The sequence below is a fragment of the Molothrus aeneus genome, chromosome 18 (genome assembly GCF_037042795.1).
Source record: "Molothrus aeneus isolate 106 chromosome 18, BPBGC_Maene_1.0, whole genome shotgun sequence".
Classification (NCBI taxonomy): Eukaryota; Metazoa; Chordata; class Aves; order Passeriformes; family Icteridae; genus Molothrus; species Molothrus aeneus.
This window is the reverse complement of record NC_089663.1, coordinates 5,643,774-5,669,819: the sequence shown is the minus strand read 5'-3', so window position 1 is coordinate 5,669,819 and position 26,046 is coordinate 5,643,774. Positions and strand designations below refer to the sequence as shown.

General features: G+C 41.0%; 1 protein-coding gene across 2 annotated transcripts in view; it reads left to right on the top strand.

Moving 5' to 3' along the window:
- Positions 1-26,046, top strand: part of CLTCL1 (clathrin heavy chain like 1) — a 34,672-nt gene extending 8,626 nt beyond the window's left edge. Inside the window, exons 3-33 of one of the 2 annotated variants that reach the window (XM_066562524.1) lie at positions 3,976-4,244; positions 4,512-4,673; positions 5,125-5,238; positions 6,373-6,546; positions 6,823-7,020; positions 7,336-7,536; positions 7,659-7,811; positions 8,351-8,473; positions 9,285-9,422; positions 9,623-9,787; positions 10,163-10,343; positions 10,735-10,898; positions 11,055-11,180; positions 11,451-11,593; positions 12,196-12,430; positions 14,251-14,373; positions 14,804-14,949; positions 15,341-15,524; positions 15,706-15,898; positions 16,393-16,550; positions 16,646-16,810; positions 16,946-17,053; positions 17,362-17,529; positions 17,612-17,761; positions 18,598-18,729; positions 19,072-19,182; positions 19,723-19,893; positions 20,458-20,679; positions 21,388-21,408; positions 23,626-23,701; positions 24,710-26,046. In XM_066562524.1, coding sequence (XP_066418621.1) covers positions 3,976-4,244; positions 4,512-4,673; positions 5,125-5,238; positions 6,373-6,546; positions 6,823-7,020; positions 7,336-7,536; positions 7,659-7,811; positions 8,351-8,473; positions 9,285-9,422; positions 9,623-9,787; positions 10,163-10,343; positions 10,735-10,898; positions 11,055-11,180; positions 11,451-11,593; positions 12,196-12,430; positions 14,251-14,373; positions 14,804-14,949; positions 15,341-15,524; positions 15,706-15,898; positions 16,393-16,550; positions 16,646-16,810; positions 16,946-17,053; positions 17,362-17,529; positions 17,612-17,761; positions 18,598-18,729; positions 19,072-19,182; positions 19,723-19,893; positions 20,458-20,679; positions 21,388-21,408; positions 23,626-23,701; positions 24,710-24,825 — 4,790 coding nt within the window. In that variant the 3' untranslated portion in view covers positions 24,826-26,046. The remainder of the gene's footprint in view (positions 1-3,975; positions 4,245-4,511; positions 4,674-5,124; positions 5,239-6,372; positions 6,547-6,822; positions 7,021-7,335; positions 7,537-7,658; positions 7,812-8,350; positions 8,474-9,284; positions 9,423-9,622; positions 9,788-10,162; positions 10,344-10,734; positions 10,899-11,054; positions 11,181-11,450; positions 11,594-12,195; positions 12,431-14,250; positions 14,374-14,803; positions 14,950-15,340; positions 15,525-15,705; positions 15,899-16,392; positions 16,551-16,645; positions 16,811-16,945; positions 17,054-17,361; positions 17,530-17,611; positions 17,762-18,597; positions 18,730-19,071; positions 19,183-19,722; positions 19,894-20,457; positions 20,680-21,387; positions 21,409-23,625; positions 23,702-24,709) is intronic. The other variant, XM_066562525.1, reaches the window with a different exon arrangement.

The following is a 26,046-nucleotide window of genomic DNA, read 5'->3' as shown; positions in this document are numbered from 1 at the left end:
TTAGCTGTACTATTTATTAATGCTTTTAAAAATTATCTAAACTTTCTAAGAAGAATGTATATGAGGATAAGAATTCTCGCCTGAACTTGCATGCTGTATTTTTGGTAGTAGATCTTTCAGTAATCTATGGATGATTTGCCTCCAAGTGGATATGAGTTGCTTGGACCTGGCACTGCAGCCTCCTATCCTCACTGAGGACCAGGTCAGCATCTGGTATACTTTCCCTTTAAACAGGTATTGTAAACATAATGGACACTTGTATAGATGAATAGGGATGTAAAGCCATATTTTCTGCCCTGTTCCAGTCCTTTCTTGTAGCTCTGAAGTTTTTACTAGATATCATAATGTCATAAGGATGGCCAGTAAGTGTAAAAGTTTGAACATAACAAACATGTTAAGTTTGACAATCATGAGGTCTTGCAGCTAGAAGACCTTTGCTTACTGCTACCTGTGGTGTTGTTACTGCCTTTAAGTAGCACTCTGAGCTCAAAGAAGTAATTTTAAATTCATGTCTGGCTCTTTTCTCAAATGACCAACATCTGGTATTTAATCTCAATAACTGTTACTGACTATGTACTTTTCTTCCTGCATCTTATCTAAACAGATGGTGAGTGAACTTTGTCCTGACATTGTATGTTTGGTAGTACAGAATGGTCCCATCTCATAAAAAGAACTGAACTTTAAGGTAGCCATTTGACAGTTCACTTCATGGCCAGGTGGGGGAATCTTAATCCTCAACTGGTATTACAATGATCATGTTCTCCATTGGCTTGTTTCTAACCATTTGGCTGTTTTGACTATTGACTGTACCGAGTGAAGGAGGAGAGTGTGCTTTAGTGTTTGTGTGTATATGTGATGGAAGTACAGTTGATAGACAAAATGAAGTTGCAATATTTTTATGAGAGACCTGCTAGCATGTCCTGTGTGCTATTCATTTCTGCTTAAGTGTGGTTTTTATTGTCAAAAATCATGGTGAAATTACTTGGGGGTCCAAGAAACTGTCCTCAGAACTGGTGCGAAACCTTCAACTTCTCTTCTTTGATCTCAGGCTCATACTGACATCAGGTGAGAACTAAAGTGAATATTGACTTCACTTATAGTCATAGTTATGCATCTTCCAAAGGACTGCCTTACCCTGGGTATGGGTAAAGGTAGTAATGAAAAAAAATTCAGATCTGTTATGAGGTTACTGTCCTTTATCTTGGACCCCTTTAAACAGACTGTATTGGCAAGGAAAGTGCCTTCTCTACACTAGCAGAGCTTCATCTACCTCTTAAAAGGAAACTACATAATCAGGTTTGAAAACTAATATACTAACTAAATGGATTATCAACAGCTTCAAAGAATATAGCTTTATTCTTGCCAGTTAGGACTTGTTCAAAAGGAGTATTGTTCTGTCCATTCAGAGTGAGTAAATCTGTCCTCTGAACCGACAAGGTTGAATTAATGATGTTATGTTGACGTGCAAAGTTGTGTTGTCAAGTGTTGCAAACTTAATGATCTCTTCTATAAATAATCTAGTGATCAAAAGGTTGGGTTAATAGAGCTACCTAACCAGTATGTTATCCATGATAACGCGTGGATTAAGTCAGTCTGTCACTCCAGACTTTTCCCTGCTGATCGAGTGAGGCTTCAATAGTCAAAATGGTTAGATAATGTGACTCAGTGTGCCATGATGGGCAGTTGCTCGTAATCCCAGGATTATTGAGCAATAAATGTAGAAATCCACCCTCAGAAAAAGAAATGAAATGGTTCTTGATTTTAGCTGATGTACAGTATGCACAATTTCATTTCTGGATTGCATGTGGCATTCTCCTGGTGTACCAAGATTTATGCATTGTCCTTGTGTTCTTGGTCCTCTTGCACTGCTCTGTACTGGGAGTGCTCAGCAGTGGGTGTAAGTGGAGAATGCAGCATTCGAGGGTGCTTCCATTCTTTGTGTAATGGAGAAATGTCATGCTCCAGTCAACTGTAATGTAAGTTCTTGTGCTGATATTCAAAAATCGAATCTGCTTACTTGATTGCACCTGTATAGTCTAAATAGATTCACCAGTTTGGTAGTTTGATCAGAAAAACTTTTAAGTCTTTTTGTCTCGAATCTTGGCGTAATAAAGTATTCAAGTAGACGTAAGACTCAAGTGCACACATGCCCTCACTATGACTGTATAGCAGATCCTGCTTTCTCAATCCAAATAACATAATTCTTTAATAGTTTAGTTACTATGAATTTTAGTTACTGTGAAGTTTGAATATATGTTGCCACATTTAGGGAGTTGTAAAGCAGTAGTTTCTGCAGCTCCCAACATCCAGGGCTAAACTGCCTAGTGAAGCTTGTAGAAGCCATTTCCAACTGTGACATAACAGTCAAATTCAGTCTAGAAAAGAGACAAGCATGAGCTCTTAGCTGTTTATCACATTCTCCTATGTTCTTAAACCTAGGAAAGGCATAATGCTTCCTGTTCAGGAAGTCTGTCTTGAAGAGCAGTTTTTCTATATGGGTATTCTGGGATTGTTGTTTAGATGGTGACCAGAGCCCTTCCAGAACTCCTTGTCTACTGGCTGCATGTGAGGCTGCACACCGTGGGTGTTGAAAATCCATCTTTTGATAGCACCAGGCCATTGCTGGACAAATAGTTGTCCAAGAGAGTAAATACACTGTTTCCAGCTATCAGTTTACTAGGCTTACTGCATCTGTCTAACACAGTAAGTGCATGTGCAGAGCAAAGTGTTCATTAGCAGGCTGCTTTTGGTCCCAGGGAAGCCAACGAGCTCTCCTAGGATGTTGTTGATCAGGTTGACAGTTCTCAATGCTGTTAAACCAGGCAGCAAATGCTGCATGTGATAGCTCTTAAGTCTTGCATTGTCTCTTGGCATTGCATTAAACTAACATGATCAATTTATGTATAGATTATGCTAAAACATTACAGAGCAGTTCAAGATACATATTAACTTGGGATTAGTAACTCCTGAATACAATTTCTCCATGGCCAGCAGCCTTTATCTATCAGCGAACTCCCAGTTTGGCAGTCACAAGTGTTACTAGCAGGAAACAATTCTGAAATGGGGATAGAAATAATGGCATTACAAGCCAATATTCCAGCAGTCTGAGTGGGTGTCTTGTGAACAGAAAAGAATATTCCTGGAGCTGAGTTATCTCCTCTTCAGTAAAATAAAACATCACTTTGACTTCATGAAAGGAGTGGATTCCCTTATTCTTTATAATTTGGTTCGGTTAGTTTTAAGCCTACTTAGCAGGATAGGGCTTCTGGTTGTTTAAAAGGACTACTGAAATCAAGCCTAAACCTGCAGTGTAGTTTCCTAAATCATGAAGACGTAATCTTAACTGGACCTAAAGCTCCAAACCTTCCTATAGTCTTTCTGAGCGTTTGACTGTCCTCTCCAGTAGATACTTGTTGTACGAAGCCCATCTAGTTCAGTGTGCAGTTCATCCAACAGGAAAACAAAATGGGAGCTATGATCTTTGGCTGTCTGAAGCTGTTTCAAGTCTCATGACCTTGACTCAGTCCAGGTCATCTACAGCAGCTACTAAATTGACATAAAGTGGAGCCATTCTTTCTATTAATTATACTGAGTGACATCTACTAGACATCTGTAACTTGGCATACCAGTGCCGCCAACTGGCAGCACGAGAGTTTACACAAGCTCTGTAGTTTAGACTGTCTTTTTTACTGCAGCTTACAGTAAATTGAAGTGTCCATGCTTGTCAGTTGTTGGAATGTCTGTGTGAGTGTCCATAAGGAGATTGTGTTGGTTTTGGGATGGTACAAGTGTTGGGGTGGAGAGGGGATTCTGTTAAGAGTCAGGTGTCAAAGGAGACTAAGATGTGACAGACACTAACCCTGTCTGTAGCACCACTGGAACAGTGGCTTAAACTGGGTGCTTGTAAATGGGCAAACTACAGGATGGCCATTGTGGTAATTGATCTGTGATGTTTCTTGGATTTTGTCGTACTAGCTGGGAAAACACTTCAGATCTTTAACATTGAGATGAAAAGTAAAATGAAAGCCCACACAATGGCTGAGGAAGTGATCTTCTGGAAATGGATATCTGTGAATACGGTTGCCTTGGTGACAGAGACAGCAGTGTACCACTGGAGCATGGAGGGAGAATCACAACCCCAAAAGATGTTTGATAGACATGCTAGTCTTGCAGGCTGCCAAATCATCAATTACAGAACAGATGAACACCAAAAATGGCTGCTGCTGATAGGAATTTCAGCACAGGTAAGTTCCCTGGCAGCAGTACGTTATGAAGGTAATTGGGAGAGCCTTGGCCCCACTTCACTTAATAGCTGCTGTAGTTTAACTCTGGTTTCTGTAAATAAAAAATTCAGAACTATCTTTTGTGTACAAATAGCCTGACTTCTAGTTTGGTTCAAGTGTTGGAGGAGGGGATGAGAGTCATTTGCTGCTTTTGAGCTTACTGTCCCAAGGGTCTTGCTACAAACATTTGAAATCTTTTCTCTAAAAGCTGACCTTTCTTTTTTCTAGCAAAATCGTGTGGTTGGTGCAATGCAGCTGTACTCGGTTGACAGAAAAGTCTCCCAACCTATAGAAGGCCATGCAGCAGCTTTTGCAGAATTCAAAATAGAGGGAAATGCCAAACCTTCTACCCTCTTCTGTTTTGCTGTGAGGAGTCCTGCAGGAGGCAAGGTAAAGTCTACAGCTACGTTCCTGTAGTGCCATAGGTAGGTTGTTTGCATCAAACTGAATGTGGAATTCAGTAGCATTGGATATGCCACAGCTGCTGAGCAGTCTGTGCAGGGCTGAGGTAACACCACAGTAAATGCCTTGGCTTAACTAGTCTTGTCCTCCAAAACTGATGAATTGACAAGTGTGACTCAAAATATCGTGAATGGGTTGTCTTGAATAGGAATAGTCACTTTCATAAAAAGAGTGGTTGTTTGGGGGTTTTTTTATTCTTCTCCCAGGTTTTAATTTATCAGGTTCCAGAAAATTTAACATTCTGAATATGTGGAGCACAGCTCCCCAGACTGTTGGCCAAATGTGGCAGATGACTTCAGTAGCATATCTGAGGAAAGGAACTTCTTTCATGTGGCTGCACTTGCAGGCAATCTTGTGACATGAACTCTTTTCTTCCTAGCTGCACATAATCGAAGTAGGTCAGCCAGCTACTGGAAATCAGCCATTTGTTAAGAAGGCTGTTGATGTGTTTTTCCCACCTGAGGCACAGACAGACTTTCCTGTGGCAATGCAGGTAAATGTTTGACCCTCCCCTAAAAATGAGCTTTATAGCCTGGCAAGGAGCTGACATCTGCTGCAAAGATTGCTTTCTATAGTGCTTTGCTGTCATTCTTCCTAGTTCTGGGAGAGGTGTTAATGGGTTTGTGGGAGGTAGCATGGACATTAAAACAATAACTTAAATACATAGACCGCTCCTGTATTTAAAAAATTAATAAACAAAAAACCCCCAAAAATTCTACCAAAAAACCTCCAAACCAATGAAACAGACCACAAAAAAACCCCTTGAGAGTATGTTCAGGGAGAATGTATCCAACATCACTTCGGCTGTTCAGCTTCCTACTAATGTTCCAAGTTCTAGATAAGAATATTAGCATACTTCCTGTAGTAGCAGCAGTACAGAAAAGGCAATTTGGGCCATAAGTGGGAGATTCTTCAGGAAAGAACAGAGCTGGTTGCTATCACAGATCACATTTCACTTAGCATGTTTCTAGGACTAGAAATGTGTCATAAAATCAGACTATTTTGGAGCATAAGACCAGCTTCATAAATAGACCAAGAGATGCCCATAACTAAGGTGCATGTGTGGCAGGATTCATGTGGCTCTATACTTCAGCTTAAGGCTTAATTAATAAAACATCCAAAGACTTCCAAGGGGAGAATACTTTTATATCTGAAGACCCTTTTGCCTTGAAAGCGTCCCCAGTTTCAGTGACTTGACAGATAAACTGGAATACTCAGTAGATGAGCTTGGTTTAGATTCTGCTGGTGCTTTGGGTAGGCTTTGTTGGAAGAGAATGGGATTATCTCATTAGTATTTCTGAACTAGAATGCTAATTCTAGACTAGAATGCTAATTATGCCCAAACTTTTCTCCTCAGCTTGGCTTATTAGGATGAGGAGTATGTTCTTTGCTGCAGATGAATTTTAATTTCCCTTCAACCTCTCTTCACTGGAGCTGTGCCTGCAAATGGCCAGCAAAGCTGTTCATTGCTTTTGAGTCTGAAAGGAAGAAGCCTGAAGCTATATTTGTTCTTAATGTCAGTACAAAGGCATGTCACTGCAGTGCTTTCTTGTGACTAGGCTAAAGGCAGCTGTCTTAAGTGTTACAATCTTACTAGTTTTTACTAATAAAACCCTGTCTTTGGCAGATTGGAATTAAGCATGGTGTGATTTATCTGATCACGAAGTATGGATATATCCACATGTATGATTTGGAGTCTGGAGTGTGCATCTACATGAACCGTATTAGTGCTGACACTATATTTGTCACAGCTCCTCATGAACCTACCTCAGGCATTATTGGTGTGAACAAAAAAGGACAGGTAACAAATCCACCAGGCTGTTTCTGAGCCTTCTAAAGTTCAAATGGAATGTAACAAACTTAAGGAGTGACTTGATGCAACCAATGTCATGGAAGAGCAAGTGACTATTCGATTAATCAGTTTTTTATGTCTACCAGTGTAGAGCTACTTGAAGAAGAACTTGTTTTTTTACTAATCTGCTCCTTCACTGATGAGCTACATAGCCATTTTATAGTTGTATTTCATAGTAGTTGTGGAAAGGACAGTACTCCTCAATATGCCTCTTGTCCTTTCCAGGTGCTTTCTGTATGTGTTGAGGAAGACAACATTGTGAACTATGCTACAAATGTTCTCCAGAATCCTGACTTGGGACTGCGAATGGCTATACGGAGTAACCTAGCCGGGGCAGAGGAGTTATTTGCCAGAAAGTTCAACACACTGTTTGCTCAAGGAAACTATGCAGATGCTGCTAAAGTAGCTGCATCTGCACCAAAGGTAAGTAACTCCAAAGGTAAAGCTTAGAAATCATGGAAACTTGCCTAAGCTTAGTGGATTGCTTAGGTCACTTACATTTCAGAGCTTGGCATTCAAAACATAAAGAAGCTGTAAGGAGTGTCTGCTATCCATTTCTAACCAGACTGGACTTTTTGTGGCCACTGACTTCCTGCTAGAAAGTCATTGATTTGATGGTCTCTGTCCTGAAGGTTTAACAGTAGATGCTTCAGTTTATCCTTCAACCTGCTTTTTTTACTAATGCTATTCAGTCTTCACTAATTAAACACTGCTTCTCTCTATCTTGTGCCTGTTCAGGGAATTCTACGTACCAGTGATACAATTAGGAAGTTCCAGAGTGTACCAGCTCAGCCTGGGCAGGCCTCTCCCCTGCTCCAGTACTTTGGAATATTGCTCGACCAGGGACAGCTGAACAAGTTTGAATCTCTGGAGCTCTGTCGCCCTGTACTGCAGCAGGGCCGCAAACAGCTTCTGGAGAAGTGGCTGAAGGAAGACAAGGTAGGCTCAATTGTGACATTAGCCTACTTCTGTTGCCTTCTAACAGTTGAGTGTGAACAACACTTTGTTGGTGCTACAACTCTGAATTCTTCTGCTTGACAAAATACCACTTCTGACTTCAGCTGGAGTGCTCGGAGGAGCTGGGAGACTTGGTGAAGACGGCTGACCCAACCCTTGCACTCAGCGTCTACCTTCGAGCTAATGTGCCAAACAAAGTGATCCAGTGCTTTGCTGAAACTGGCCAATTCCAGAAAATAGTGCTGTATGCTAAGAAGGTAAATAATTTATTACAAACTGCAGGCTTCGTCTTATGTTTGATGTGTCCGTTGTGCAAATCATAGTATATTACTAAATATACTAAAAAGTCTGCAAAAAAATAAACTTCAAAGCATCCAGAATTTTATGAAGTATTAATTTAATGGACTGGCTTAAGCTTATTCTATAGAATAAAAATAAGATACTTCCAGAATTCCTCAGACTTTGTTTTGTAATCCATAAAAAAAGAAAAATTGCTTAATGCCTACTTTTAAGTTTAGGACTTGATAACTACACCTTTAGGACGATTGAACAATTTATTCCAGGCAATTTTCTTACATAGCCAGAGAATTGCCCTGGCACAAGTTCAGTTACTAAGTAGGTGAATACTGAATTTCTGTGTCAACAGACTAGAAATGCTTTTGTCTGAGAATTCCTGGAAGATGGGGGATGGGCACTGCAAGCTCACAACAGTTTATAGTCCCTATGCTAAAGGATCTGAAGGCTTAACAGAAGTGTGAAGCTTCTAAATATGTATGACTGTTTCTGAAATCTCTAGGTTGGCTATACCCCTGACTGGATCTTCCTACTGAGAAGTGTGATGAGAGTCAGTCCAGAACAAGGCCTGCAGTTCTCTCAGATGCTGGTACAGGATGAGGAGCCACTGGCTAACATTAACCAGGTGATGCCCACAACAAGAGTACTGGTCTCTTTCTAGGCAGAGGGAATCGTGTAGTACTATTCTGGGGACTGGTAAGGCTGGTTCACATCTCTTGTCATCTTGATCAGAGGAGTGACTAAATCGTCTAGTTAAGTTTGGTTTCATTGAGTCTTTAGAGGCACGTGTATTCTCAAGTTCTTGTGGAAGCTTTCTGGTTTATTGATAGTAAACCTACCACAATCTTAGTCTAAGCAATAAAGTGTTACTATCCTAGTGTTGACTTTAATGGAGCATGTATCTCCTCATGCAGAGAATTTACAGGAAGATGAACAAATAAACCTAAGTTCAGTTCTGGCTGCCATTGGCCACTTCTTGTTAAATGGATGGAGAAATAAGGGAAGATTTTGCATTATTAAAAAATGAAGCTACTTGGAAAAAGTCCTGGCTTTATTTCTAGCAACCATCCCAGCAGGAGAAGGGATGAACTTTGTATGTTGTGTTAGAACTAAATAACAGTGGGTGGTAAAGTCTGGCATAATAGCTCAGAGTAATGCACTTCTTCCATTCTAGAGACAAAGGAAATGTGAAACTTGTCTCTCTATTACCATGATAGTAATACTATGAAAACAAGGGAATGCAGCATGGTAGGTGCTGTGATAGCCTGTTCTCTCAGTTTGAGACAGGTTAGGATCTTTGCACAAAGCTGACAATAGGGGATGCAGTATCATAACATCACCCCAGGACACCTGTCTAGCCAGGCTTTTTGTATGCACAGAAAAATGTACATGTGTGTATATAGACCCCTCTTCTGTAACTTGTCCAATCTCAACAGATTGTGGATGTGTTCATGGAGCACAGTCTTCTGCAGCAGTGCACATCCTTTTTGTTGGATGCCCTGAAAAATAACCGCCCTGCAGAAGGCCACCTTCAGACCCGTCTCCTGGAAATGAATTTGATTCATGCCCCACAGGTACGACCCAGTTCCTCCAAAAAGGGAGAGACAGTACTGGACTTGCACAGAATAGGATGTCTGATACTGCTATCTATAAGTCTTTTAGTAACATGAAAGTTTACTTAGTCGCTGCTGTGACTTCTCAACAACTTGTAGCTGCTGTGATTCTCTTGGCAGTTTTGATTTCTTGACAGTGAATATGAAATGTAACCTCCTAGGTTGCAGATGCCATTCTCGGAAACCAAATGTTTACGCACTATGATCGTGCTCATGTTGCCCAGCTGTGTGAAAAGGCAGGCTTGCTCCAGCGAGCTTTGGAACACTACACAGATCTCTACGATATTAAACGTGCAGTTGTTCATACTCACCTCTTGAATCCTGAGGTAAGTGTTGTCCAGAGTAAGAAAGTGACGTGAACAGTCTTCAGCACTTCTGCAGCTGCCATAAAATGGGTTGTAGGTACTGAAGTAGCAGAGTAGCTGTGATTCAAGAACATTTGTCCAGTTAATGATTAAATTGTAATCTGTACTTTCAGTGGCTTAAATCTGACCTCAGTTCCCCAGGTGGGCTTTTCAAATATTATTTCCGAATGCATTTTTGTGATTGTAAATACAGTGAGTGTTTGTTTTTATATCTTTGGTCTTAATTCATGGAAGACTTCTCTCTAGTGGCTGGGGTAGTAACTGTCTAGTTGGCCCATCTTAGACATCAGTCAAATCCTGTGTGAGTTACTGAGTAAAATTTCTTTCTCTTTGCAGTGGCTTGTGAACTTCTTTGGCTCCCTCTCAGTTGAGGACTCTGTGGAGTGTTTGCGTGCCATGCTGTCAGCCAACATTCGGCAAAACCTACAGCTCTGTGTGCAAGTTGCTTCTAAATACCATGAACAGCTTGGCACCCAGTCTCTTGTGGAGCTTTTTGAATCTTTCAAAAGCTATGAAGGTACAGTATTAGAGGGAAGCAGCTTACTTGGAAGCGCTGCTGATTGAAGCTAATAGTAAGGATTGTAGCTTTTATGGGACAGGTACTTTTCACATGGCTGGATCTTAGGATACATTTATGAAAGTGAGCTCATCACAATTTATGAAAGTGAGCTCATCACAGTGAGTTCTAGGGCTAGTTTTGTTCTAGATGGTTTCTTAACTCTCTTGAGTAAAGATCAGAAAGCAAGATGAAATCTGAAAGAAGGGAAAAGAATCTTTCTGATACTCCCTGCAGTTGACTGAAAGCTGCTCTGTCAGCCAAGCTGAACTCTTTAAGTCACAAGCTGAGGCCCATACAGCCTTCACTTGCTTCACTTCTAACAATGTTAAACACATGTGACTCTTTCCAGGACTGTTCTATTTCTTGGGTTCCATTGTAAACTTTAGCCAGGATCCAGATGTTCACTTCAAGTACATCCAGGCAGCTTGCAAGACTGGTCAGATAAAGGAAGTGGAAAGAATCTGTCGTGAAAGTAACTGCTATAACCCAGAACGAGTAAAGAACTTCCTGAAGGTAAATATTCTGCCCAGGGGATTGAAGGGTCTTCTGTATATTTTGCTTAGCAGCAGAACTATAGCTTTCTAATGGAGGGAAACACCAAGAAAGTTTAGTTGGCATGGCTGCGAAAATAATCTTTTGTTGTTTTTTTCTCTTTCACACAAAATACAGGAGGCAAAGCTCACAGATCAGCTTCCTCTCATCATTGTCTGCGATCGGTTTGACTTTGTTCATGACCTGGTGCTCTATTTATATCGCAATAATCTGCAGAAGTATATCGAGATCTATGTACAGAAGGTAAGGACTTGCTCTTTACTTCATTATAAGGAAATACAGCATAAGCTGCTGCCTCTTTTTTCTCACTCTCCCAGTGCAGAGGCTCTTCATTAACCTTTTGTCTATCACAAAAACATTATTCCTGGAATGTATATTCAAATGTTAGTTACTCAAAGTTCTCTGCTCTGAAGCATAATTGTAATTGTTAACTAGAGCTTCCACGTATGGAAGACTGGGGGTGCATTATTAGTAATGCTAATAACTAATTTCAATGATGGTGGCTTATTCTAGGTGAATCCTAGCCGGATACCAGCAGTGGTTGGAGGGCTTCTTGATGTAGATTGTTCTGAAGATGTCATCAAGAACTTGATCATGGTGGTGAGAGGGCAGTTCTCCACAGATGAGCTGGTGGCTGAAGTGGAAAAAAGAAATCGGTAATGAAAATGCATCTGTAGGCACCAGTGTCGGGCTTCCCTGACCCTGCTATACACAAATGGAATTGCATGCAGTTTTATTGAATGATAAAGTACTGATACTGTTCAGTGTTTCTCTGTAGAAAAGCAGTTCAAATTTACTGGTCGGTCTTTTGTTTGATTGGGTCATGTAGAAATGCCTGACAGCAGTGCATCATGTATAACATGGCTTTTGAACACTGCCATACAGCCAGCCATGGGATGTGCCTTCCGAGTAAATTTGGATCCAACTGTCTTGACAGTCAGCTGCAGGCCCACAGCAGCTTCTGTAATTAATTTCTAACTATCTGTAAAATGAACAAATGGCTTGAAGCATGAGCTGCCAGCTAATACAACAGGAGTTGAGAGATTGTAAAACTGGGGGTATCTGCAACATTCCCTGATGTTAAGCTGCAGATCTGTCTTCCACTCATTTAAGACTCATTAAAAAATAACTGCCTAGTCTGTTTTTGCTTTTAAGTTTGACCAGCAGACTTGTTTGAAGGGAAGGCCAGGTACTGAGTGGTAGCTGTAAAACATACCTCAGTCTGACTTATAAACCTAAAATGTTTGCTTCTTCAAAGGCTTAAGTTGCTGTTGCCATGGCTTGAATCAAGGATTCATGAAGGCTGTGAAGAACCTGCAACTCATAATGCTTTGGCCAAAATCTACATTGACAGTAATAATAATCCAGAGCGCTTCCTTCGTGAGAATCCTTACTATGACAGCCGTGTAGTTGGCAAATATTGTGAAAAGAGGGACCCTCATCTGGCCTGCGTTGCTTATGAGAGGGGGCAGTGTGATCTGGAACTCATAAAGGTTAGCAAAATTGCATTTTTAAGCATGCTTTACAGAACTACTTGCTGCCTGAAGTGGAAGCCTGTCTGGCTATTAGTCTAACACTTGCAGAATCCTGTCTTGCAGTCTCACTCAGGAGTTGAGGCAGGTGGGATTCTTCTATGTGGAGACAGTAATTTTTATGCTGATGAGAAGAACTTATGCTATATGTCCAAACTAGAATTGTATAACTGGAACTTTGAAGTACAATCCATGTCTTTCATCCACTGATTCTGCTTGAAATTCACTTGTTTATTAGGCCCAGGTAATGAATATGCCTACCATTAAAGCTTTGTTTAATTTGATTTTTTTGAACCTTGATGGCTCAGCAGGAGGAGCAGGCTGTCATCTAGCCTGACCCTACAGTGAAAGAAAAGTTTCCCTGAAACTAAAACAGGGCTTGTAATTTTCCTTTGTTGTGATTGACCCATAGACTTGCTCCAATACTTAACCAGAAATGAGGAAAATAAATGTTGACAGTTTAACTACAAGGACTTACTCCAATAGCATTCCTCTCCTATCTTTAAGCTTGTTGTTCTTAGAACATCCATCAGAATTTCAAGGGCAGGTGAAATTCTCAGGGTTCTCAGATACTTTCTGGTCTCAATGTGAACACCAGAGCTTAATGTCAGATTAAGCCAGTAGTGCTTGTGGTTGCTGAGAAAAACATTCTCCTCCTACCTGCACTTCCATATTGGTATATGCAGAGAATGTCAGCTATGAGCATTAGAATGGTAGTATAATCCAGGCTTGCTGCTGGATTAAAGTGAATGACTTTCCAGCCTGAAGTATTTAATTTTTAAGTAATATCATCTAGCTGTTAAAAAAGGGCTGGCTACATTTGTCTCCTTTATTTCAGGATATGAAGGTGGCTTTGAGTTGTTGTTTGCTAGGAGGCTGCTAGGATAAACTTTACCATTTGAGTTAGCCATTAAAGCCTGTCTGTACCAGTTTCTTCCCTGAGCTGATGTTCTGTGAAGGTGTTTCTGGTTGTGGAATAAAGATCATCTTCCTGTAAGAAGGAAGAGATTAATTCATTCTCATTCTTGAGATGTTGTTGTCTCCTGGAAGAAGGGTCAACTCCTGCAATTGATAAAAGTAAAATATAAAGCAAAATTGTGTTAGTACTGATTTGCTTACAGCACAGTAATTGAGATTCCATGGGCTTATTTGGATACTAGCAATGTGAGCTGTTGCTGTAAGATGACTTAGGCCTTCAGCTTCCTACTCTTCAAGCTGGAAGTTGGGAGCTAGTGGTACAAATAGGATCACAACTGGTAACTCTCCCGTGGTGCACTTCTATAAGGAATTTCACATTTATTCTGTACCCTTAACACCTTAACAAGAGAATCCAAGCCACTTGCTATTCTGAACACTTGTAAACATGTGTAAAGCTAATGACACCAAATACATAACCTACTTCTAGCTTTAAACAGCTGCACCATTCCTCAGTTCACTACTTAGCACTGCCCAGGCAAGTGGCTCCCCTTTCTAGATTTAAAACTTAAGTTCTTCAGGCTTCTGCAGGTCTTCACTTCAACCAGAAGCAAATAGTTACTGTGAAGCCACAGTCAGAGTGTTTGTGTTGGGCAAAACCAAGAGAAGCTATAGAAATTCTGCTGGAGATCTTCTCCATGAGCCTTCCAGATCAGAGGTTGGGTAAGAACTTGTCTGTGGCATTTAGCATTGGTCAGAAATTAGTTCTAGTCAGTCTTCTAGAGTGTCTGGTTCATAGCTAGCTAAACCTGTCTTGTGGTACTGGCCCTTAACAGTAATGCCAATAATTGTAACTTCTCCTTCAGGTGTGCAATGAGAACTCCCTGTTTAAGAGCGAGGCTCGCTACCTGGTGCGCAGGAAGGACCCTGAGCTCTGGGCAAATGTACTGGAAGAAAACAACCCATTCAGGCGGCAGCTTATTGACCAGGTACAGCAAAAAGGCTCAACTTCCAGTCTGTGAAGACCTCAGGATGTCTCAGAAACATTATGGAGCATTTAAGTAGCATTCTTCCCCCACAAGACCCCTTAAAGCCTCATCTCACCATACAGAAGTTTGTAAAAGTTGGAGTAACGGGTATTAATTCTGACCTTCATGGTCAGAAGATGTAGCTACCAGTAAGATACTTTTTCTATCCTGGAGAATGACCTTCCTCTAGGAAATTTGTTTCCCATATAGATGTAAGATGTGATTTTACTTCTGTATAAAATACAGCTAATAGCTGTTTCTTGCTGTTTTTATCAAAATGCTCTCAAAATTCTGAAGCTTTAATTTGTACTTCACTGGACAAATAACTTGACAAATGGACAAATATTTAATTTGGGGAAAACACTTAATAGTTTCCTGCCTTTGAATCTAGGTTGTCCAAACAGCTTTATCAGAGACACAGGATCCAGAGGAAGTTTCTGTAACTGTGAAAGCTTTCATGACTGCTGATCTGCCAAATGAACTGATTGAGTTATTGGAAAAAATTGTCTTGGATAATTCTGTATTCAGTGAACACAGGTAAGAGGAGAGCTTTGTCCTCAAGTTTAGCCCATTCAGAACCTTTGTTTAGGTTGTGAATGATCCAGGTTATCATGGGCCTCTTGGTTGCAAGACCTAAACACTCTTCAGTGTTTATAATAAGGTGAAAAGCTAGAATTTGGAGTCCTTTGTACTTGAAGAACAGAGCTAGTTCACACTGTGTAATTTGCAGTGATGTGTTGAGGCCAGAGAACACTAATACTGGTAAGCCAGTTCTTTTTGAAGCTAAATGTCAGTGGTTCTCAATCTGGTGGTGAAATGTTATTTCTAGTGACAGTAAGTGGGTTTATTTTTTCACGTGTACAATCCATGTCACTTAAGCAGGTGTTGCTGTGCACTGCTTATAGCCTATGCCTTCTGTTAACCAAAGGAATCTGCAGAATCTGCTGATCCTGACTGCCATTAAGGCCGACCGCACCCGAGTGATGGAATACATCAATCGGCTGGATAACTATGATGCCCCAGATATTGCCAACATTGCCATCAGTAATGAGCTATATGAGGAAGCCTTTGCTATATTCAGAAAATTTGATGTCAATACTTCAGCAATTCAGGTGAGGTGTGGTTCCTGCATGGTGGTGTAGAATGCTTCCCTGGACAGAAATGGCTGTTCTATGAGCAGTTAACTTCATACTGCTTACACAGAGCAGTGTATACACTTGAAGAAAGATTTGTGTTAGAAGGGACAGTGTTACAAAACTTAGATTTTTAACTTGGAACTTCAATTTCAAACAGGTGCTGATTGAGCACATTGGCAACTTAGACCGTGCTTATGAATTTGCAGAGAGATGTAATGAACCAGCAGTGTGGAGCCAACTGGCCAGAGCACAGCTCCAGAAGGACTTGGTGAAGGAAGCCATTGACTCCTATATAAAGGCAGATGATCCATCTGCCTACATGGAAGTCGTTCAGGCAGCTAATAGGAATGGTAAGGCAAAGCATCTTCAACTTCAGATTGCTTGGATGTGAGCTAGGTTATTGCATTTACATTAGGAACTATTGAGACTTAGGAATTCTGTTTCAGAGAAAATGGGAACAGTCAGTACATGGAATGAATGAGTCAATGTTAAGTGAGATTCCTGTCACCAAGATTGATTGTCTGTCTTGCTACACCAAACATAGACCTCTCCATGGAGATCATTTGGACTGTTATCTAAAGTATCACTAAGTATAATGTATTTATTTAGCTGTATGTGGCGGAATTGCTTGCCAGTTGGATTGCAGAATGGTAGCAAGAAGTCCAGTCTTACCTGGAGGTGACTTGGTGTTGACAGGGAATTCCATAAGTCAAGTGCTAATGGGCTTATTATCATGGTAGAGGAGAGGTTTGAGCCTCCTTGTGAAAACTGTCCCTAAGGTGGGCAAGGTAAACAATACAGAATGACTAAACATAGGATCTTGCATATCTCTGCTCTCTTCCAGATAATTGGGAGGACCTAGTCAAGTTCTTACAGATGGCCAGGAAGAAGGCTAGAGAGTCTTACGTAGAGACAGAACTTATTTTTGCTTTGGCAAAAACTAATCGTCTGTCAGAACTGGAGGAGTTTATTAGTGGCCCTAATAATGCCCATATACAACAGGTATGTCTTTGTCCAAAGTTTCCAAGTGTGACTTTCTGCTTAGCTGACCCCTCATTCTTACTGCTACTTTTGTTTACCTTGGACTCCTCATTCAGGTCGGTGATCGCTGTTACGAAGAGGGGATGTACGAAGCAGCAAAACTTCTCTATAACAACGTATCCAACTTTGCTCGCCTGGCATCTACCTTGGTGCACCTTGGGGAGTATCAGGCAGCAGTGGACAGTGGCCGCAAAGCCAATAGCACAAGGACTTGGAAGGAGGTAACTTAAACTTGTGGGTTTTAATAGATTTTAATTCTAGAACAAGTATTATGGAAATACTTATTTGGAGCTCTTAGTAGACCTCAAATTTGGTAAAGCTTTGTCCTGTTAACTATTTGCTGACTGTCATGACAGGTCTGCTTTGCCTGTGTGGATGGAAAAGAATTCCGCTTGGCACAGATCTGTGGCTTACACATAGTCATCCATGCTGATGAACTTGAGGAGCTGATCAGTTACTATCAGGTAACTTAATATTCTAGAAGACTTGTACAGCATACTTGTATCTGCTAATAAAGTGGTCACAGAAAAAAAAGATACCCTGGGAGCTAATAGTTGAATTCATTTTTCTTCTCTCTTATTTCTTAGTGGTGATGTGCATTTTTTCTGTAGTAAATGGAGAGATAATAGTTTCCATTGTGCCTTCTTTTATAATTCTCTCACCTCATTGGAATCAAAAATCCAACCAGTTCAATGGAAAGTCAAAGCATGTTGTATTTAAGTAAATATGCATTTTAGCAAGCTTTATTAATCCTTATTTTCATAACATCCAGGATCGTGGCTACTTTGAAGACCTCATTGCCCTTTTGGAAGCTGCTCTGGGCCTAGAGCGTGCTCACATGGGGATGTTTACTGAACTTGCCATCTTATACTCCAAATTCAAACCTCAGAAAATGAGGGAACATCTGGAACTTTTCTGGTCTAGAGTTAATATTCCAAAGGTATGCAGTAAGGTAGCTGCAAGTGAAGGTGGGAAGCTGCCAGTGAATCAGACCTGGTGCATTTTTTTGTTTTTCTTGTTAGGTGCTCAGAGCTGCAGAACAGGCTCATCTCTGGGCAGAACTTGTATTCCTGTATGACAAGTATGAGGAGTATGACAATGCAATAATTACTATGATGAATCATCCCACTGATGCCTGGAAAGAAGGCCAGTTTAAAGACATAATTGCCAAGGTAAGTAACTTGGTAACTGAAGCAAAGTGCTGAAAGCTTCTTTCAGGACAAGAGACAAAAATGCACAACAGAATTGCTGTTTAGAAAACAGTTTGGTTAAGTTACTACTCAGTTTCTCTGCTGTACTTAAAACAACTTCCAATTAGTTTAACACAAAGAGTTAATCTGATCTTAGACTATTTCTTTTTTGCTGTGCAGCACATTCTGTTGAGTGGCAGCAGCTAGCACAGAATGTTTTTAGAGGCTGCACAGGATCATAGGTCACAAGCAAGAGGCCTAACCTCCTTAATACCTTTGAGCTGACTGCTGTTTTAGTCTGAGGCTGTAGCTGTTCTTGAAAAATTTCTGCATATGTTTCCAGCTGTTTTGGTGTGAGAAGTGCAGTGGGCAGTCCCATGAGTACAGCAGAGAATAGTGATTTGAGAAGTAGTTTAAACAAGATTTAAGACTGAGTACACTCTTACTGCTCTTGGGGGTTTCAAGGAAGCAATTTAAAGACTTTTTAAGGCTACAGTCTTCAGTGACTTCAGAAGTTGACAAATGGTCATATTAACTGTAATGGCTGCCTGTGCCAGGACCCCTTCAGTGGATGGATTAGAATTGGTTCATAATGCCCCTGGTAGCCTGTGGTTTCACTGTCTGGAAGCAGATGGTACAGGAAGCAATCATAAGATTGAACAAGAATTCTGCATCAGTGTAAAACTTCTGACCTCTGGAAGGAAACTTAAGCTGTTGTTTAGTAGGAGTCAAATAAACTTTGTGCTGAGTTAGTGGTCTGAACTAAGCACCTTGGGCTGACTTCTGTTTAAAGTACTAACTAGTATCTGATCATGCAGGTGGCCAATGTGGAGCTGTACTACAAAGCTTTGCAGTTCTACTTAGACTACAAACCTCTGCTGATCAATGATCTCCTGCTTGTATTGTCTCCACGACTGGATCACACCAGGACAGTCAATTTTTTCTCAAAGGTGAGTTTGGGAGAGTGTAGGTCAACAAAAAGTCCTCTTGCTCAAGTTAAGATACTCCAGGCTCTGGCTGGAAAACAGAGTTGACATCTGTTGAGTAGCTTTGCCACCGATATAAAGGACCAAGAAGCAGCCCAGTCCTGGCTTGATAGGGGAAATGCAGAAGAGTTGCATAACTGGCCTTGGAAACTGTTTTATTTTACTCCTTGTAATACAGGATGCCTTGTCTGAAGGGTTTTAACAATAAGCACAAATTCTTGTAATAAAAAATGGGAACTTGTTTCAGGAGAATGCAGTGTCAGGATTGCTGTACTTAATCTTGTATTGGAAACATCTTCTTTCCAGGTTAATCAGCTATTTCTAGTAAAGCCTTACCTGCGTTCAGTCCAGAACCACAACAACAAAGGAGTTAACGAAGCTCTAAACAACCTTTTAACAGAAGAGGAAGATTTCCAGGTGAGCCCCAAAAAACAGATTGTTAAGCCTGAGGGATGGTTCTCTGGCAAAAAAAGCTGCTGACACAGTAATGTCCTTGAGTAGAAGATAACACTTCTCCAGTGCAACAGAGAGAGGGTGTGCAGTCAGGTCCTTAGCAGGCAGGAGTCTTGAGATGTCAATGATTTGCAAAAAAGCAGGTGCCACAGATGTTTTTCTCAGAGCAGACCTCTGAAAGGTCAGTATCAGGTATGTACTCAGTGGGACAGCATTTCAGTAAATAAACTTGCTTCTGGCCCCATTGGCTGCTATTCGAAGACAAGCTTTGTCTTTTTATGGTAACTTGCTCTTCTAGTTTGGAGTGGGTATGACCAAGTTAGCATCTTGCTTTGTTAGAAAGTATCCTTTGGAAAGGTGCGCTCGGGTAAATCAGTAGTAGCCACAGTATCAACATCCAGCTGGCAGAACTGAAGCACTTGTACACTAGGAATAGATGCTTCTCTACTCTAGTTCTCACCTACTGCCATCTGGAAGCACGTGTAACAACTCTCTCTCAAACAGGGTTTGAGAGCTTCCATTGATGCCTATGACAACTTTGATAACATAACATTGGCTCAGCGTCTGGAAAAGCATGAACTAATTGAATTTAGGCGTATTGCAGCGTACTTGTACAAGGGTAACAACCGCTGGAAACAGAGCGTGGAGCTGTGCAAGAAAGACCGTCTGTATAAGGTGAGTTAATGACACTGCAGAAATCTCCTGGATACTGAATGTTTTTGTTAGTTTCAAATCTAGAGTTTTAATTTGTAATCCTTCACTAGAATGAAAGACTCTTAAAGCAGAAGTGGTTGCAGTTTCAAATGCATGTCTTAAATCTAATTTCATCATGTTGTCCTGTATCTGGGGATGTGTCTCTATCAATCATTGGCATCTGTACAGTATGTACCTGTATCAGTATGGAGCATTCTCCAATAGGCCTCAAGTCACAGGCTCTTGTAAGGGTGCAGATGAAATGCAATTATAGTGGTATGCTCTTCAAACCTGTAGTGAGTTCTCACAGGCCAATTTGTGCATAGTCTCTAGGAATCTTGTTGGATGATGTTAATAAAGTATTTGGCTTACCTCAGAGTTGTTGTGTGTGGTATCTTGCCTCCTACAGAACATGCCTGGTGTTGTTAAAGACTAACTTCATGGTATGCCAAGTACTCAGCTTATCTGGCTCGCAATAATGTGGATTTAAGATGTAGGGCAAGATGTTGACAGGCAAGGGTCAAGCTTAACTGTTCTTTTCTTTAGGATGCTATGCAGTATGCTGCAGAGTCCAAAGATGCAGAGCTGGCTGAGAAGCTGCTCCAGTGGTTCTTGGAAGAAGGCAAGCAGGAGTGCTTTGCAGCCTGCCTTTTCACATGCTATGACTTGCTGCACCCAGATGTAGTCCTTGAGTTGGCATGGAGACATAACATCATGGACTTTGCAATGCCTTATTTCATCCAAGTGATGAGAGAGTACCTTACCAAAGTGAGTATTGCATAGGCTAAAAAGCTAAGACTTTAGTCTGCTGTATGATTAGCATTATGTAAACCAGAGCTCTTTGCATATATTTGGAATATTACCATTCCTCATAGAGGAAGTCTTCTTGAAGTTCTGTAGGTTTCATCACTCCAGGCTAGCTAGCAAAGTTAATGAATAGATGCCTTGGCACTTGAAGAGGTCTAGTTAAACTTCTGCTTTTACCGGTAGACATAAGCAAATGTGCTTCTCACAGCAGCTCCATAGCTGATGAACTGAAAACTTGGTGAGGACAACACATATATCACTTTTATCTTTGTGTAACTATGAAAGTAAAGTCCCCTTATTTCCTAGAGTAAAAAGAGCATAGGGCTTTTGAGTGCACATTTTTCCTATATCAGCCATAGGAGTAGACTGCTGAAGGTGTTTGGTTTTTTAAATGGAAAACAGAACTTTAGATTCATAGTCTGGTTGCACAATACTGATATTAAGAGCTGGTCCTCAACTGAGGGAAAAGAGATTCTGATCATGTGTGGTCCTGAAATGCTTGTCTCAAACAGCTCTAAGATACTAAGCTAAGATTCTGCCTTGGAAGGCTGTAGGATTGCATAGGGCATCACAGTAAAGAACTTCATTAAAATGAGGAATGTAAAAGTGACTGCTTCAGGTTGCTGCTAATAAGTCATGTTAAGTATTCCCCTCTGAATTTTCTTGCAGGTTGATGGACTATTCTATAAGGTGACACTCTGATTTCAAACTCTTTGTGTTTATTTGTGTCCCTCAATATCCTAGGTTTCTTTTACAGGAATCTAGCTGTAGCTTCTGCCAGAAGAGCAGTGTAATTTAGCTCTAACTCATTTCCTGTTCACTTTCTAATGCTAAAAGGATAACTATTCACAAGCAACTTGAAAATCCAACCAGACTCTTCTCCTCTTCATGGGACACAAAAACAAGTGTTTGAGGAGGGCTTTACTTTGGGCTCCTTTTCATTGTATTACATGTTTTGTGGCAGGGAGGATGCTGTTCATAACCAAATAAAAGCAATTGCCATGTAACAGGATGTGTTCCAAGGGCAAATTGCTTTTTACACTGTAAATTACCAAAGTGTGCAATAATTCAGGCATGATGGTGAGTTTGTATAGTGCCATGAAGCTTCTGTAAACTTCTTGCCTGTTGGTATGATGAAAGTACTTGCACAGATCTTAAACATCTCCTACTCATATTTCACTCAGGAGAAACTTGCCACACAAGTTTACCTGAACTCTTCCATGTGAGGTTTAGGTCTAAAATCATTTATCTTAAATGGCTGGTTGGATTTACAAGTAATCATGTGTACTAAATATGGGATAACTTGCCAGAAGGAAAATCTGCATGGTGAAAGTGGTTTACAGTGAAACTAATTTAGTCTGTTGAATTAACTGCAAAACATGAAATTGGAGAATGGGCTTTTTAAATGTGGTATGTCTAAAATTGTCATGTAACTAACTTCAAAAGCACAAAGGAATAGATTAGTTTTGGTGGGGTATGTACATCTTCCAGAGCTTATCTGTCTTTTCTGCATAAAAAAATGTTAAAGCACAGAGTAGCCTCTGTCCCAGGAGTCAGGCGCATGGAGTATAATGACACTCACCTGGAAACCTTTTGAACCAGTTCTAGGCAGCAGAGCCAATGTGATCTGTCTTTCCTAGAGCTGCTCGTCCCTTGTTGGGGATGGCTGCTCTCGGCATTCCTGCTGTTTGCCCAGCTGAGGGCAGGACTGTGCTGCTGGCCAGAGCCACTGTAGGACAGCTCCAGGGAAAGGCAAACCCAAGAGAGCTGAGGCTGGGGATAAGCAGAGCAGGACAGGTAGTTGGAAATGGGTACCTGTCAGTTGCTTTGATCCATGGTAATTTGGATAGCATTATATTTGGTGTTACTCTGGAGAGCTCTTAGGCTGACACCTATAAATGAACCAGTAAAGACCTGCTGCCACTCAGGTTGTCAGTTTGAGTGGCAAACTTCAAAACGTTGAGGAAACTGCTAAACACCATATCTGGATAACATCTCTAAAGTTTAACAGAGATCCCTCTTGAAGCAGTTCTCAGACCAGATGTGATCCTTGCAGTGGGAAAGGAGGAGAGGAACAGCTGAAATATAGCATTGAGCTAAATGTAGGTTTGCCCACAATGTTAGTACTGCCTGTACCAGGATGTGAAGTTGTGTGACTTTTATGCCTTGTAGACTTCAGTCTCAGTGGTTCTCTTCTGAAAGATACAGCTGGTTAAACCTGAGAAGGAAAGTACTGTTGCTCTTCAGATTGCCCTCCACACCCACAATCTAAAGTTGTGTTTAGGGCTCCTGCATTACTGTAGTGCTTCCACAAATTTGTTTAGCATGAACAGAGTTTTATGTGGCACAGCACTGAGATCTGTATAAAGCTGATACTACTAGGCCACTTTCCATGATGGTTCTAGAGTTTCCCCTAGAATAAGTCTCTTGTGAATACCAGTATAGTTAAACCAGTACCTTGCAGCCAGCTTAGACTGTAGTCCTAGATTAGATCAAACTTCATGGGCCTGGAATATTTGCAAATATCTGTGAGGTGTCACTGAAAGGGAGAAGAATTGTAGGTTAATAGGTAAATGTAGATTAGGCCCATTTGAGATGATGGACGCTCTGTTGGGTTTGAGTTCTGGATCATAGTTAGCAGTGACTAGAATAAGGCCCCAAAAATGCTTCCTTTGAAGGTAATGAGTTCCTCATCTGCATTTGAGAGCTGCTGCTTATTGCTACACCTAAAAGAATTGGGAAGTCAGTTTTACAGCAAAGCTTGCTGGGAATAGGCAGACTTCAGTAGTCTCCAACTTGGACTAAAAAGGAGCACTTGATAGCTGAAGTACCAGGCATGAAAAGCTTCACACAATGGTGCAATTCCTAGACAAGGCCTTCATAAATCTCCTGTTCACTTCAATGTAGGTGGATAAACTTGATGCTTCTGAAAGCCTAAGAAAAGAAGAGGAACAAGTAGCTGAACCCACTCCAATAGTATTTGGTAGGTTTTAATTGATTACCTGTTGTCACTCTGGTCTCTGTTTGTGGAGGCAGCTTACATGATTACATTGTATCCAAGAAAACTGGTTTCAACTAGATAGTAATTGAAATGGTTGTCTCTGCTCAATGAATTGTGTAAATTGTTGAAGTGACATCTGACTCTTACAGTACTTCTACTCTTCAGATTAAAGTATTGCTCCTCTTACATGGCTCAGATCTCTACTTTAGGAATCGTGTTTCAGTATGGTAATAGGACAGGGGATACCAGGGTGTTGCCAACCCCAGGAATAACTTAGAGAGCATGAAAATTCCTCTTCTTATTCCTGTCTGAGGAATGTGTCTGCTTTCTGCTCTTCCAAGTAGAAAGGCAGACTGTCTTTTTAGCTCACGCATTTTAAGACATGTGCAGCCACCATGGCTGTCTTCAAGTGTGGTGCTATTTTAGAAGCCCTTCTGAAGAGGCATTCTGCTAACAAGCACCTAGAAGTGGCTGGTAAGGGAAGGATGTGACTGGTTCACTGTCTGATATAAATGTTAACCTGAATTTAACAGATGCATGAGGCATGTGTGGGCCTAGTGATGAAAACAAATCTGTCAAGGTGTGTTCAGACCCTTTGCAGCACCCTCCAGACTGTGAGACCTAACAGACCTAACTATTTGCTTGACTTGCTTTATTCTCTAGATCTGACCATGCATGGGTTAAATAGTACCAGTTTGGCTTTCAGTATGGTCTCTTCAAAACAAGCCATGTTTATTATGACCTCAAGATCAGTGGATATTCATCTTCCCTCTGCATCCTGCCTTGCTCTTTTGTAGCTTCCTGGTAGCAAGAGCAGATGGCATGGGTGCCTTCTCCATGGAATATGTTGGAATAGTGTGACTTGCTGGTGTGTGCTTGCACAGGGGCTGATTTTTAGCTAAAGCCTAGTAGTCCTATCACACTGTACAGCTAGCATTAGGGAAGGTTGGGATCTTTAACTAACTTTCTTTTTGTCTCATACTTTCCTAGGCCAGCAGTTGATGTTAACAGCAGGCCCCAGTGCAGTACCTCCCCAGGCAAACTTCCCATATGGATACACAGCACCAGGATTCACCCAGCCGCCTGTTTATGGTTTCAATATGTAACTAGCTCTCTGACAGACCTTCACTGTCTCTGTTCTCTTCCTTCCCATCCCTTTTTAACTTCTCCAAAAAGTGTACAAGGCACAGATGACCTTCTGTTGGCTGAACACACTTGCTGCCCAGCTCAGTGTGGAGACTTCAGCAGGATGCCTGTTACTGTTATTTATTGATTATTGTCCGGTTACATTTCAACCTCTGAAAGGCAGCTTTTGTTAATGACATTGTGAGACTCTTGTCTGAAGTTAAGGCACTATTTCACTAACTCATATAGCAATAACTACTTGAGGCCAGGAGGAAGAGAGCATAATTTTCTTTCTTTGGAAAAGCCCATTGAAGGCAGCTGGGAAATTGCCTGGCACCAAGTTGTTAAAGCTTTAGCTGAAGCTACTGATGTAGCAGGGTTGTTAACAATTCAATGAAACATCTCTTTAATAATGAATTGTTGAAAGCTTGTGTACATCTGACCACCCCATTTTATTTGCATTCTTATGTGCAAAAGAAAATGGGCTTTTCTAATACTTGTGCTCTGAATGTTTAGAGGAATATTGGGAAAGTTTCCTTTTCTGGACAATAATGCTGTTGGAGTTCAATACTGTTGGGGTTCAATACTGTTGGAGTCTGTTCTCTATTTTCTGGAGTAGATCTGAGACTTGAAGAAAATAAATCTTCTCATGCCAGAGAGCAAACACTTCCCAGATCCTTTTTGTTTAACAAGAAGAGAGCATGTTACTTATTGACGTTAAATGGTACTAAAAAAAACCTCAGCTGTGTGTGGCAAGAGAACATGGGAGTGTGCATGGGCTGCCAAAGCACTGGAGATGCAAGAGCACAGCGTCAGGGTTGGGGACGTACTGCTACCATCTTGAGGCAGTAGGGAGGGCCATAATCCTGACTTTTTATTTGCACCTTTAACTGATTCTGGCATTGGCTTCCTGCCACACCATGTTCTGACCCTGTCTGGTGGGCAGAGTCAGCACCACCTGAGTGACCAGGGTGCACTGACTCAGTTCTGCTATGCTGCAGTAGGATCAACAGCGTGTCCATCACCCACCTCTTCCTTTGAGAATGCCAACAGGGATATATTATTATTTTGTGCCACTTCAAATACATGTATCATTAACGTTTTATGTACTTAGATAACAATGTATAATTTATGGTTATGAATCTTGTGCTAATCTTGAATATTATAAAAGTTCAATTATAAATGTAAAACTGCAGTATTCA